The 14,492-nt window shown below is 48.7% G+C and overlaps 1 protein-coding gene across 5 annotated transcripts; it reads left to right on the top strand.

The window, feature by feature from the left end:
• The first annotated feature begins 2,084 nt into the window (after positions 1-2,084).
• On the top strand, positions 2,085-12,716 carry NR2F1 (nuclear receptor subfamily 2 group F member 1). Of its 5 annotated transcripts, none has more exons than XM_065662253.1 (4): positions 2,085-2,962; positions 6,271-6,798; positions 11,745-11,932; positions 12,017-12,716. In XM_065662253.1, exons 1-4 carry the CDS (start codon positions 2,506-2,508, stop codon positions 12,023-12,025), a joined length of 1,182 nt encoding a protein of 393 aa, XP_065518325.1. In that variant the 5' UTR covers positions 2,085-2,505; the 3' UTR covers positions 12,026-12,716. The 5 variants fall into 5 exon arrangements, with proteins under 5 accessions (XP_065518325.1, XP_065518323.1, XP_065518326.1 ...); XM_065662254.1 differs by adding an exon at positions 5,158-5,273 and having other exon boundaries at positions 2,723-2,962; positions 11,745-12,716; XM_065662251.1 differs by having other exon boundaries at positions 2,086-2,962; positions 11,745-12,716.
• The last annotated feature ends 1,776 nt before the right edge of the window (positions 12,717-14,492 follow it).

Genomic DNA, 14,492 nt, shown 5'->3' with positions numbered 1-14,492 from the left:
ATAGCAGCGCAGGGCGATCGCAATGTAAATTGTGCTTGTCAGAAGAATCCCCTCTCTCTCCCTCCCTTCTTCGTTCCCCCCCCCCCCCCCAACCTTCCCCTCCATTCCCCATTCCAGTCAGTAGGTAGCAGGGAATTTAAAAAAAAAAAATGTATATATATATATATATATATATATATATATATACACAAAGGTGGGGGGGAGAAAAAGGGGGAGGCGAGCGCTGGGGGGGGCAACCAATGGAGTGCGGGAGGCTTGGCTAACTTTAGCCTCCCACTCCCCCCCCCTCCCCAATTCAGGGCTCTGACCAGTCAGTCGCCTTTGATTATCAGTTGCTAGCAGCCCTTCTCTTGGCTCCTTGACACGCGCTCCATATAAGGCAGCGATCTCCATAGAAACGTGTCAGTTTCAATAGTAGTGTCAAAGTTCACTATATACAGACATTTCGAGCAGATCCCCCTTTCGGAAACATTGCTCTGCTAGGCTTTCCGTTTAAACGCATTCATTTTTTGGGTCTCTCTCTCCCTCTCTCTCCCTCTTCCCTCCCCCCCCCCCTTGCATATTCTATTAGTTGTGTGCTTTTCCCCCCTCTCTCTCTCTTCTCCCCCTTCATCTCCCTCTTCTCCTTCCTTTTCTTCTTTTTTCCACCCTTCCTCCTTGTGTCTTTCGCTTCATTCCTGCAGGAGAAGAGGAGAGAGAGGTGAAACTAAAAAAAAAAAAAAAAAAAGGGGGGGAGAGAGAAAAAAATCTCGGAAAGAAGGAAAAACGGGGATAAAGCAGAGACGGGGGAAAGAGCAGGAAAAAAAAAGTCCGGAAAGGAGAGAGAGGACGCGCTCATATCTTAACACCGTTATTATTTTGACCAGTTTTGCTTATTTTTTTATTTTGGGGGAGGGCTTCTCTTGTGGCTGATGAGTTTTTACCCGAAATACTTTTTCCAGGCGAACTGAAAAAAAAAAAAAAAAAAAAAAAAAGGAAAAAGAACCTTTTGGGGGGTTAATTTCCACCGATCTTTTTTTTTTTTTTTTTCTTCTCCTTCTTCCTCGCAACCGGCATCGTGAGCTCTCACAGGAGAAGAGAAGAAGGAAGGGGCAAGAAAGAGGAAAAGAAGAGGATTTATTTACCCGACCTACTTTGGATCTCTCTTTTTCCTGCGCGTGTCATTATTATTCCCGTCCTCTATTTTTACACTTCGCCGTGAATTCGTCTCCTCTGCGAATTTAGTCACATCCGATTTTTTTTTTTTTTTTGAGAATTTTTTCCTCTTTTTTTAAAAAAAAAAAAAAAAAAAAGGCGAGAGGGAGCTCGAGCGAGCGAGAGAGACAGAGAGCGAGAGAGAGCAGCTCGGGAGAGAAAGAGCAGCGACCGGCAACCTCCTCCTCCTCCGCCGCCGCCGCGACAGGAGATCAAACTGCTTCAGCTCCCCGCCCGCCTCCGCCGCGCTCCCGGGCCCAGCCGCCCTGCATGGCTGACGGCTCCCTGCCCTGGACCTGGCCCCCGGACACCTCTATGCCCTGATCTCCGGCCGACGGCTCCTCTTTTCACCCCCCGCCACCCCGATCACCGGCAGCGGGAACAGCCTCCGCGGGAGCGGCGGCGGCGGCCGGGCCCCGGCAGCGGCGAGCGGCGAACGGCGACCTCCTCCTCCTCCACCTCCTCCTCCTCCTCCACCTCCTCCTCCTCTTCCTTCCCCTCCTCCTCCTCCTCCTCCTCCTCCTCGGCGGCGCCGCGGCTTCCTCTATGCCCGCACATCCTCCGCGCTCGTAGCGCCCGGACCGCGTGTGTGCCCGTGCCCGTGTGCGTGTGCGCGAGTGGGGGAGCCCGCCGTGTGCCGGGCGTGTGCGCGCCTGTCTGCCTGCGTGTGCGTGTCCGGCGTGCTACTCCTCTGAATGCCTCTTCCGACAGCCTTGTTTGCCGTTTCTGATTTTGCAACTTGAAGTGGCGGCCGGTGTGGTTGGGGTTTGGGGGGGGGGTGGGAGGGGGTAGAGAGAGAGGGCGAGGAGAGGCGGCGATAGCCGCGGAGAGCGGGAGCTGAGCCGGGAAGCGGCCAGGCGGGGGTATTTTAAAGAAGAGGGGAGGGGGGGTGAAAAGCGCAGGAAAGGGCAGGGAAGGAAAGGGAAGGGAGGAAGAGGAAAGGAAGAGTGTGGTTAAAAAAAAAAAAAAAGAGAGAGAGAGAGAGGAAGGAAGGGAGAGAGGGAGAGAATCCTCTGTTGCCCCCTCCCCCTCCCTAAAAAAGAAGAAAAAAAAAATTAGCGAGAGCGAGGGGAGGGGGGCTCCCGGAGAAAAATAAATAAAATAAAGAAAACGGCAGGAGCGGCTCCAGGCGGCAGCGGCAGCAGGGCAGCGGCGGCGGCAGCCGAGGCGGAGGCAGGCGGCAGGCAGGGTCCCCTCGCTCCCCGCTCGCCCCCAGCGCCCGGTCGGCCGCCCCCCGCCCGCCCCCCGCCTCCCTCCCCGGCAGCCCGCAGCGAGACGCGCCGCTCCCCAGCACTTTTTTGGGCCCGAGATATGGCAATGGTAGTTAGCAGCTGGCGAGATCCGCAGGAAGACGTGGCCGGGGGCACCCCGAGCGGCCCGAACCCTGCCGCGGCGCAGCCGGCCCGGGAGCAGCAGCCCCAACAGCAGCAAGGCGGGGGCTCGGCCGCCCCGCACACCCCGCAGACCCCCAGCCAGCCGGGACCCCCCTCCACGCCGGGCACGGCCGGGGACAAGGGAGCGGGCCAGCAGGGCTCGGGGCAGAGCCAGCAGCACATCGAGTGCGTGGTGTGCGGGGACAAGTCCAGCGGCAAGCACTACGGCCAGTTCACCTGCGAGGGATGCAAAAGTTTCTTCAAGAGGAGCGTCCGCAGGAACTTAACTTACACATGCCGCGCCAACAGGAACTGTCCCATCGACCAGCACCACCGCAACCAGTGCCAGTACTGCCGCCTCAAGAAGTGCCTCAAAGTGGGCATGAGGCGGGAAGGTGAATATTTCTTCCCTACTATGCTCTGTCTCGCTCTTTCTCCCTTCCTTCCTTCCTTCCTCACCCCCCCTCAACCGCCCTCCCCTCCACCCGCGGCTGGGCAAGGCGTGCGTGTGCGAGGGGCTCTCTCTGTCTGTGTATCTGCCTGTGCATAAGCGTGCACCGGTATGCATAGGCAGCATATATACATATATATATACATACATATATATGTGTATACACATATATATGTATACACGCTCGCGCACACGCGCGGCTTGCACACACGTACATATATATATATAAAACACACTTTGTGTGTATATATATATATATTTATTTACGTCTCTCCGTGGCGATCTAGGTCTCTCCCTCTCGCTCCCTCTTCCCATGCACATGTCAATCTCTCCCTGTGCCTGCACTCCATCTGGCAGCTTTACGCCAGGTTTTGTTGTTATTGTCGATGGTGGTTGGTGGTGTTTTCTTTTGCTTTTCGGTTTGTGCCTCCTGCCCTCCTCCCGCTCCTCCCCACCCCCTTCTCCGGCATCACCGCGCTCGCCCCTTCCCCGCTCATTGTGCCGGGAATTTATTATTATTATTATTATTATTTATTAATTATTACTATTATTATTACGGCCTCTCGCTAAATATTTATCATTTAAGGTGCTATCTCCGCTTCCGAGTATGTGTGTGTGTGTGCGTGTGCGTGTGTTTGGATGTGGTTTTGTCTATTGTTGGCAAGAGACCGGGGGGTGGGGGGAGATACATCTCTCTCCCGTACGAGATGTGCTTCCATTCAGCTTCCTTTCCCCCACAACCACCCCCTTCCGCCCCATCATTTCTTTTTAAACCCGCAACACTTCTAGGTACGATCCATTTTCCCAGCCTCTTTTTTTTTTTTTTTTTTTTTTCCCCCGAAAGAAAGATGAAAGACGTGTAAGTAGGGAAGAAAAGGGGAAAGGGGGCGAAAAAGAGGAAAGCGGGGGGTGGAAAAGGGGAAATGTGTTACTGTATCTCCGCTTCCTTGTGCTTCCCGGTGCCCTGGAGTGTGCTTCTGTGCTAGATTTGGCCTTGTTTTCACTCCATGCGTTCAAAGGAAAGTTTGTGACTGAACTGGGTTTCTGTACTTCTGTCATTTCTTCTTTTTTTTTTTCTTTCTCTTTTTCCTCCTTAGCACTCTGCTCATTTTATTTCTTCATCAAACTCCACCCTCTCCTTAAAGCCTGCATACAAATCGCGATTTATAACCTATTTGCCGGTTCTTCTCATTTTAGCAGAATCCGCAGCCTGCATCTGGCAGCGGGCTCCTCACCATTTCCAACTGCTCTGATATTTATTTATTTTGTTAATTTTTATATTTTTTCCCCCTCCTCCTCCTTTCCAAGACTCTCTGTGGTTTTCCTCGCTTTCAGGCTCATTCTTGCGTAGGAAGGTTTCCTGCCTTCCTTTTTCTCCTCGAAACGTATTTTCTCGGTTTGCAGTTAAAGTTTACCCTGTGACTGTCTTTAAAGATGTCTTAGAGTCACATCAGCGAAACAGTCGATTTTACAGAGCGGAGATTGCTACTGCCTTCATTGGTTTTAAAATATATAAATTTTGTACGCCACAAGGAAAGGAATGAAGCAGCTCCAGATCTGAAAGAGCTCGCAAATATGACGACTTCATTGGCAGCTTCAGGGGCTGTTGGTAGGCGTCTGGGGGGGGAGGGCAAAAAAAACCAACAAAAAAAGCGGGGGGGGGGGGGGAGGGGGGAGAAGGAAAGAGAAGGGAAAAAATAATCAGAAAAAGGAAAGTTAGAATTGTGCTCGCAGCTAATTGACAAATAACTGCCAAGTTTACAAGGAGGTGGGAGAGGTGGGCTGGAGAGAGGTCCGGCCCGGGAGGAGAGAGGAGGAGGGGTGCTGGGTGGGGGAAGAAAGGAGAAAGTTGGGAAAATGCAGTGGCACGCCGGAAAGATGAGTGATGTGCGTGCGTGTGTGTGTGTGTGTGTGCGGGTGTGCGGGGAAAGAGCCCGAGCAGTCGTGTCTCCCCCTGAAGTTACCTTTGTTTACATGGCATGCGGCTGCACAGGCTGGCACTGATAGAGAAGAACACACGCACACACTGGGAGAAAAAAAAAAAAAAGACAAAACAAAACCAACTTTGGTCAGCTTTCGGGACTTGAGACATGCTTACGCTCTGTGTGGAGATGGTTAATGAATCCAGTGTTTTTGCAGTTGCAAGCTTGTGCATTCACTGTGCAACGCTGACTGCAGGCTTTTGCAGTGGCAACAGCGCACCAAAGATATTAATTATACCGTCCCCCTTTTTTTTCCAAGAATGTTTGGCTATTGTAAGTTCGGACCTTTGTTTTATTTCCCCCTTTCCCCTGATAATACTTAATCTCTCTCTTCCTTTTAGCAGGGAGAACTTTGCTGGGCGAGGGAGGGGTGGGGGAGACTTCTGTGGAAAGATGTTTCTGTGTAATAAAGTTAGCAATGGGGAGGTGGGGGCTGCGACCTGCTCCAGCTTGAATGGTAACGAAGCAGTATTTTTAAAGAATACGAACGCATTTGTTTTGGGTTGGTTTTTTTTTTTTTTTTTTTTTTTTTTTGTAATTACTCTTATTTTTATATATGAGTTGTTTTGTTTTGGGTTTTTTTCCATTTTAAAAAGCTACACAGCAGATCGCTTGTAAATCTCAGTGCTACCAGGGCAATCGGCTGGGATCCACAACAGAGCCTGGCTGTATTTTTAACAGCTGGCTATGATTTTTAACCTCACTTTCTGACTACCCGGAGGAATTAATTTTTTCATTTTATTTCATTTATCTATTTATTCTGTTTTTTCTTTAATTTTTTTCTTTCCTTTTACGTGCGGCGGCTGCCTTTTGTTGCAAGAGGGTTGGGGGGCTCTGGAGGGGGGGATGTTGTGTGCAGATTTGTCTTGTTTGCCTTGGCTTTTTTTTTTTTATTATTTTTATTTGGGGGGGGGGGGCTTTCTTTCTTTTTAATCTGTGTTTATTTTGTGAAGCCTGTCTACGCTGGGGCGGGGGGGCGGGTGGTTGGCTGCCGCTGGGCTGGAGCTGCCTGAGCAGGGGTCGGGGCTGGGGCCGATGCCGGGTCGTGTTGTGGGGCTGATGCAGGTCGGCTGCAGCTGCCCGGCTCCGCATGCTTCTGTCTGTCCGTGCCTGTGCGTGTGTCGGGGGTGAGGAGCGGGGGTCAGTATGTGTGTGTACGGGGTGGGTAGAAGCCAGGCATTGTCTCCGGCTGGCTGACAGCACCGCCGGGGCAAAGCCTGCGATCCTCCTGGATGCACATTTCCTCTCCTTCTCTCCTTCTTTTTGTCAGCGGTTCAGCGAGGAAGGATGCCGCCCACCCAGCCCAACCCCGGCCAGTATGCCCTGACCAACGGCGACCCCCTGAACGGGCACTGCTATCTCTCGGGATACATCTCCCTGCTGCTGCGGGCCGAGCCCTATCCCACTTCCCGCTACGGCAGCCAGTGCATGCAGCCCAACAACATCATGGGCATCGAGAACATCTGCGAGCTGGCCGCCCGCCTGCTCTTCAGCGCCGTCGAGTGGGCCCGCAACATCCCCTTCTTCCCCGACCTACAGATCACAGACCAGGTAGCTCTGCTGCGGCTCACCTGGAGCGAGCTCTTCGTCCTCAACGCTGCCCAGTGCTCCATGCCCCTCCATGTGGCCCCGCTCCTGGCGGCCGCCGGCCTCCACGCATCCCCGATGTCGGCGGACCGCGTCGTCGCCTTCATGGACCACATCCGCATCTTCCAGGAGCAGGTGGAGAAGCTGAAGGCGCTCCACGTCGACTCGGCCGAGTACAGCTGCCTGAAAGCCATCGTCCTCTTCACCTCAGGTGAGAGGGCGGGGGGAGGGGTGGGGGGGGTGGCACGCGTGTGTGTGAAAAGAAAAAGAAAAAAAAGGGAAAAATGAAAAAAAAAAAAAATCACATTTGTAATTTTGTAAAGAAAAGAGCGCCAAACGCATACTCCCCGGCCCAAGGATCGACCTCTCCCTCAGGCCCACCAGTCATAATAAATATATGTATATCTCAAGTATATATATATATTTTTCAAATTTATATATATATATATCAAATTAAGTGGAGGCGGTGGAAACATGCATGTTAACAATTTTTCCTCTGTGATAGATGGTTCGAATTAACTAGCAGGGAAGTGCATTAGCGTCGCCTTTGAAGTGTTCTGGTCGTAGCCCATAAGAATATAATACGTCTTCTATTATTGTAACCTGCGAGGGAGAAATTTATAAACATCAAAGGCGAGAGATGAGGAGGAAATATAAGAAATGGAAACAAGGCGAGATAAGAGGCCTGACAGTGTCATTTTTTAATTATTATTCTAATTATCGCCACGACGGGGCTAATTGCCCCTTTTTCTGCTTGTTTGTTTGGGATTTTTTTTTTTTTTCCACTTTAAATTTTTATTTTTTTTTTAACCCACCCACCCCCCACCCTTTCCCCTTCTTCTTCTCTTGTCCTGGTTTCTTCCCCCTTTTCCAAACCAGTCCTCTCAGTTAGCGATAACTGCACATCTCTGATAAATCTGTCTTAAAACTAGGCCGAGGCAAAATTAAAAGCATTCCTGAACAAAGATGGCAAATTGTTCAAAGGCCTTGTTTAACAGTAAGCAGTTTATAATCCATCAATATTTGTTGCCTTTCATGCATGAGAAATAGTATTTACATTGTATTAAAATGACTCCTAAATTTGCACAATATTGTAATGTAGCAAATGTAGTATTAATATCGATTTGAGCATCAGATAATTTATTTAGACAGGAGTATCTAATTTGTATGCAGGGTGGTCGGAGACGTGTACTGTGACTGCCCCCTTTTACTTCCAGTGCAAGTGCAGTCTCGCAGCGTTGGAGGGAATATTTCTTTGCACAGGATAAAGTGCAGATCTTAAAACAAATGAAAGATTTAGTGAATAGCCAGCTCGACATTTTAATGTATTTTATCTTTATAAGTCTTCCTGATAGAAACATGTTTTTCAAAAGTGACAAAGAGACCTGCCGGCATTTATCAGGCTGATTTAACTCCTTCAGCCTGCCTGCAGACTCTCAGACTTTCCCTTCCCATTGATTTCAGGGTTTCCATCAATACACAGAGGAGGCAGGGGAGAACCCTCCTGATTTTATTATTACTACTATTTATTTTTCCTTTTGCCCAGATCCAACTTGGAGACATCCTTCTCAAGCAGAGGGGACCTGGCTTGTGCCTCGGCCCTTCCACCCACCAAAGGCCCAGAGAAGGGGATTGCCCCAGATGGGGACATTTTGGTGGAGATATTCTTTTTTGTTTTCTCTCCTTCTCTCCTCCTCCTTTCCCCCACTCCCGTGTTCCCCCTTTACCTTCCCCAAATGATCGGCCTTATCTAGAAACCCTGGCTTTAGAGGAGCCCTTCATTTATACGTGTTAATAACGAATGCCATAACTAAATGTTTGCAAGGGGAGAAGCCCCCTCCGAAGGCGGAGCAGAGTGTGAACGGGGCTCAAGGAAGGGAACAATCATATTATTTTGGAGTAGGATGGCACGGGGCATCTCAGAAAATGGAAATACAGCTGTCAGGAGTAATCTACCCGTTACCACCACCCGCACATTTCCACTTTTCACTAAACTTGTTTTGATTGCTTAGCCAGAGGGGAATTCATGGGAAGCCTTTCTCAAAGTCATCCAACTTTTAAACAAACTTTGACTTATGGAAAAGACATTTTTAGGCATATTGTCCAAAGTCCTTCGCTGACAACTAAGTATTTAGAGCTGGCATGGCTTTCTCCTGTTGTGGTTTTAACATTTGGGCTCCGGATACCATGTATTAAATCCGTAAAATTTTGGACACCATCCAACAGCTGGGTCATGACCTAAAACCTATCCTTTCTTGCGTCTTTTTTTTTTTTTTCTTTTTTTACTCTTCTTTATTTTTTTTTTCTCCCCCCAAAACTTCAGAGTTAGTAATTCCTGCTCCTACTTTTTCTTCCACATAAATACACATTTCCAGGAAGGAACAGAGCCAGATAACATAAATTCAATAAATCTACTTGTAGCGCAATAAGAACTTTGATTTCTAGTTAGATGCCACCTGATTACATCTGTATTTTCTGAGCACTAAACTCTTCTGAACACGTAACATGAAATATATTCCCGCCACTACAAAGAGGAAGGCTGGAGTGTGCTGAACAGTAATGGTTATTTATTTACATAATTTCTCTTCCATAGACTGCAGGAAGAAATATACAGCTTTCCCTTATTGACACACTGCCATATAAAAGAGTGAAGCACACACAGGATTTTCACATTAGCCCACTTTCTGAGGTGTAATTATTATTCACCTCTGGTAAACAGGGATTGCATTATTTCTCCCGTAGATTGCACCTCTCTAGACTCTATGATCTAATCTAGCTGTGTATACCTTAATTATTACGATTTTTAATCCCATTCTGAGGGGAGAGTTAAGCCTTCCCACCACCATCTTCAAGGATGCAGAATATAAAACTGAGTAAAGGCATATGCCAGATCACTTAAAATAATTAAAGGTCCATAGATACTATTGCCATGAGAAAATCCTGAGTGTTTGGAGGTCTAAGCCAAAATCCAAGGTATATTTTTCTAAACACCACACCCTTCTCCCAACCTCCCCAGGCTGGCGCCCTTCTAGACAGTAACTTGCCCGTCTGCATTGTCCAGTGACCTGCAATTATAGGTGCACTTATCGTAAATATCTGATAAATATTTTACTAACCTTAAGGGTATGACATATGGAGCATAAAGAAAAACGCCCTGCTAGGGTGTCAGTAAGACCCTTTCATATTGCATTGTTTGGAAGTTGAATAGGATCCTAATGCATAATGGGCAGATAATGCGTGTAAAATAGCAAGATATATGTAAATATGGAGTGTGATTTGTGGCAAGCAACATATGAACAGGCCTGTGGTTTTGATATATATTGCAAACAGGAACAGGCCCGAGCTCTTGATAGATCTATACTTTGCAGCCTAGTGCTTTAGATGTTGCAAAATATCATTGCATTAAAGGTATGGATTAACAGAGCAGCCTGGCTCAGATAATTGTATATCTGAGGGATGCCAAGTCCGCAGCTCAGGTCAAAGGTTCTCCTCCTCAGAAGTTCCTGAATTATGGCTTGTTTTATTTGTGTCTTTGCTCGAGGCCATAGTCTTGTAGATGAAGGTGTTCAGAAATCTTTGTAAAGCCAGTTCTTGATATGCGAAGACTTCAACTTCAAAAATGCAGTTGCCACAGATTTTTTTTTTTAATTTTTTTTTTTTTTGGGTGGGAGGAGGAACTTTGAATAATTTGCTGTGTCTTTCCAGGGTCATAATTTACATTCACGATTTTGTAGTGTCCTTTTGGGGGCCATTAACATGCATTAATTCATATATGGCTCTATATATTAACAAAGTCTGGCTTTGATCTGTGTTAAACCACACTGCCAGCAGGCTGCCTCCCTCTGATCCTGATATATTGGGGGTGGGGGGGTGGGTGTTGTTTGGGTGCTTTTTGTGTAATTTTAAAATATTATTATTAATCTCTGAAACAATGTGGATGGTTCCAACCATAAGGGCATACCCACCACTTGTCCACGGCAGCATTTTCCTGTACAAGTCCCCCAGTAAGCAGACTGTGCACAGTTTATCTCCGGTTTGGGGGTTCACAGAGATGGGGCACACAGTTAACGTGTCAATGCACAAACGCACCTACAACTCTCTGCGTGTACCTGTGCACACAAGAAGGAGCAGGATAAGGTGTATCAGGGCAAAAGCATGGATGTGAGGGGGTTTCTGCTCCCGGACTAGGATGCGTTTCCCAGAGTGATATCGTTCTGAGGGGTGCCAAGGGGCAAGTTTCTGGCCCTATACGTGCCATAAGGAGCTATAGGGAGTCTCTCAAGTCACGTTTAGGCAAGACTCACCCTTGCAGCCCTCCCCAGCTTTGTGTCTGAGAGCTGCAGCAGCCGGCTTAGTGTAAACCCGAGCTAACCCACTACCCTTTTTTCGCCGGATTTATCGCGCAGCCTGCAAAGTCGTGTTCAATTTGCCATGTCTGGCGGCGGGGCAGGGACGGAGGGGACCCCCTTTCTCCCTGCCTCATCTCTTCTCCAGCGGGCCGGCTCCCTGTCTGCCGCTGCAAGTCCCAGCCGCTGTCTGCTCATAATGCGCAGCCATGTCAACAAACTCCCTCTGAGTGTGCACGCCTCCGTTTTCCACCTTTATTATTGTTATTTATTATTAATAATTATTACTATTTTCCCCAGTAACCCTCCATTTTCCCCCACACCCGGTGTTGTTTAACTGGGGCTGGTCCTGCTTTCCAGCAGCCCAGTGAAGGGCTCCCTGGGGTCGGGACCGCACTCGTCGGCGCAGAGCGTCCGTGTGTCTGTCCCTGTCCATGTGTCTGTGTGTCCGATGGGGGCGCAGAAGGGCTGAGGGGTGAGTGGTAGGGGAGCTGGGGGCTGTGTGGGCACCCCAAGGCATCGCCCATGGAGATACGCGCGGGGGCTGCGAGGCGCGGACAGGTCGTGTTGTTTATTCGGCGGCACTGCGGGATGGTGATGATAATGGGATGATGATGGGATGGGAATGGGATGGATGGGGGGGTCAGTCTTTGGGGGTGCCCCCCCCATCCCGGCAGCGCTTCCCCGCGCGCTTCCCCTCCACTAACCATCTTTCCCTCCACCCCTTCCTCCTCCTTCCCATCCTCCTCCTCCTCTCCCTCCCGCCGCCGCCGTTCCACGGCTGCCTCCGCGGGCTCGGTGCGACGGGCAGACGCCTGCGGCCTGTCGGATGCTGCGCACATCGAGAGCCTTCAGGAGAAGTCCCAGTGCGCGTTGGAGGAGTATGTGAGGAGCCAGTATCCCAACCAGCCCAGCCGCTTCGGAAAGCTGCTGCTGCGGCTGCCCTCGCTGCGCACCGTCTCCTCCTCTGTCATCGAGCAGCTCTTCTTCGTCCGCTTGGTAGGTAAAACCCCCATCGAAACCCTCATCAGGGATATGCTACTGTCGGGGAGCAGCTTCAACTGGCCTTACATGTCCATCCAGTGCTCCTAGAGCCCGGCCCGCACCCCCGGCAGAAACGCGGAGGAGCGGCAGAGGCTGGAGCGCTCGCACCGAGGGGCAGTCGGGGTGCGGGGGGGGCCCGGAGGTGGACACCGAACAAAAGAAAGGGCCGAATAGGAGCAGAGGTGTGGCCGTGGCGGGGAAGGACGGGCCTCGCGTCCGTACAGGTCGTGATGTTTCGCTTTTTTATTTTATTTTTGGCCTTTTTTTTTTCCCCAGAAAGGAGGACAAAAAATAAATAAATGATAATAATAAAAGAGATGAAAAAGGCAAAAAAAATTAAAAAATAAAATCAAAACAACAAAAAAATGAGTATTGAGGGGATATTAATCTCACCTGAAGGGGATACTGGATTTTCCAGGATTTATTGTGGACTGTTGTTGATATATGCTGTACAGTAACAAACAAAACGCGTCGAAACTGAACTGAACCTTGTGTAGAATGAAGAAAAAAAAAAGAGCAAAAAAAACCAAACAAAACAGAACAATTCCACACTCAAACACTTACCACGAGCATTGTTACTCATTTTGTAAAATATTAGTCTTTATTTTCATTTTTTGTAAAACTTAAAACATCATATGCGCATAAAGGAAGAAAAAAAGAAAAAAGAATCGAGAAGTAGGGGAAAATAACATTTTCCAAATAATTATAAAAAAAAAATTGTCCTGTGTCTATGTATCTATATCTGTTTTGTATTTTTTTCTGGTTCCAAACCAGGTTTCCTGTGATTCTATACTAATAATTTTTGATATAACCCTTTGCTTCTTATAATGAGTGCGATATATGTTGTCGAAGCTGTTCTTCAAGAATTAAAATTGAAGTGAGAATTTAAACAAAAATAAAAGAATTTAGCAAAAAAAAAAAAGAAATCAACTTATCACCCCACAACCCATGAGTCTTGTTGCTTGAAACACACCAACTGTTTACGAGGAAAAAGAAAAAAATATCTCAAAAAAAAAAAAAAAGACAAAACCACCAAACTCCCTGCTTTTTTTAACTCCTTTACCTATGTTAAAAGGGAGAAGTTGAAAACAACTTGTGAGGGCCCACCAAGCTGTGCAAAAACTGTGGTGTTCCAAGACTTGGCTGTGCAAGCATACAGCTGAGCGCTGGAGGCCTAGGCCATGGTCTGATGCCTTATTGGGACCACATGGCCCATGGGCCCATCCTGCTGGCCAGCCCTTTGTGGAAATACATTGTCCCATCAGCTGGGATGTTTCTGCTGTGTTCACACCTTGCTGCTTGCTGTTGGACACCATGGGGCAACGGAATGAAGTTGCAGTATGCCGCCACCGCCGCATGTAAGGGAAAGGCATACTGCAGCCATGACTCTCCTGCTCTCGTTGATGGCTTTATTCTCATGGGGGCGAGGGATGGTTTGGGTTTTTGGTTCCCCCCCCCCCCTTTTTTTTTCTTTTCTTTTTTTTTTTTTTTTTTTTTTGCTTCCTTCCTCTTCTTTTCCACCCCAAGGACCCGCAGACCCTGGTGGCGTGTGCTCCGTTGTGCACGCCTTGCGCTTGCTGGCAGCTGAAACATCCCTCTTGCTCTTTCTCCTGACTCCAGTCGCTGCCCACAGAAGGTGTTCCCAGCCCATTAATATAGAAATCCAACTGGATGCTCACTCATTGGGTGGTGAGCTAGCATGTTCTGTGTGTGCCCATGTGCCACAGCCACACGTAAAACATGGGCTGCAGCCCCCCATGTCACAGGCACCCACCACAGGGGCCTCAGCTCAGAACCCAAAGCCCTGCTTCCTTTTGGCTCATCCTTTTTTTGTAAAGAAAACTAAAAATCGTTTCCCTAATGGAGCCCCTTTGAAGGTAAAGGCTTCACAATGCTTCTAGCTGGTGGTGCGAATCTCCGTAACAGCTTTCAGTGCATTAATGTTTTATAGGATCTGAGACGGAGCTGTAAGAACACATACTACCAAGGGAGCTCTTTCTTAACATATTAATAAAGCTGGATCTTTAAAAATAACATTCTACCCCTCACGCAGGCACCTCCTGTGCCCTCCAAACAAGCCTGGATGAGGCAGGCTTTTCAGTTTGTGGAGTCACGGGCAATGCTTTCCTTTTAATTTGCTGTCCTCCATACTCTCCTTCTCTCTCTCTCCCCATCTCTCCCCCCCCCCCCCTTTTTTTTTTCTTTGCATTAACAAGATCCTTCAATCCAACTCGCTTGGGGTTTTTAATATTCTAGGCGCAGCAGATCCGAGGCGAGAGCAGCTCTATACAGTAGGCACTTATAGCTGGATAATCAACACTGTGGGCAGATCCTCTATGGGGGCAGAGCCCATTTCAGGATGGAGAAGTGGCCTGTATTCTTGGGTGCTGGGGTGGGGTAAGGGGAGCACAGATGATTTCAAGACCTGGGCGCAGAAGGAAGAGAATTAGACAGGAAGGCAAGCAGGTGGACAGACAGACAGTCAGACACCCTCCTTTTTCCCCCTCGCGTGGAC

The sequence above is a fragment of the Lathamus discolor genome, chromosome Z (genome assembly GCF_037157495.1).
Source record: "Lathamus discolor isolate bLatDis1 chromosome Z, bLatDis1.hap1, whole genome shotgun sequence".
NCBI classification, from domain to species: domain Eukaryota; kingdom Metazoa; phylum Chordata; class Aves; order Psittaciformes; family Psittacidae; genus Lathamus; species Lathamus discolor.
Note: the sequence above shows the minus strand (reverse complement) of the source record. Positions and strands in the feature narration are given on the sequence as shown.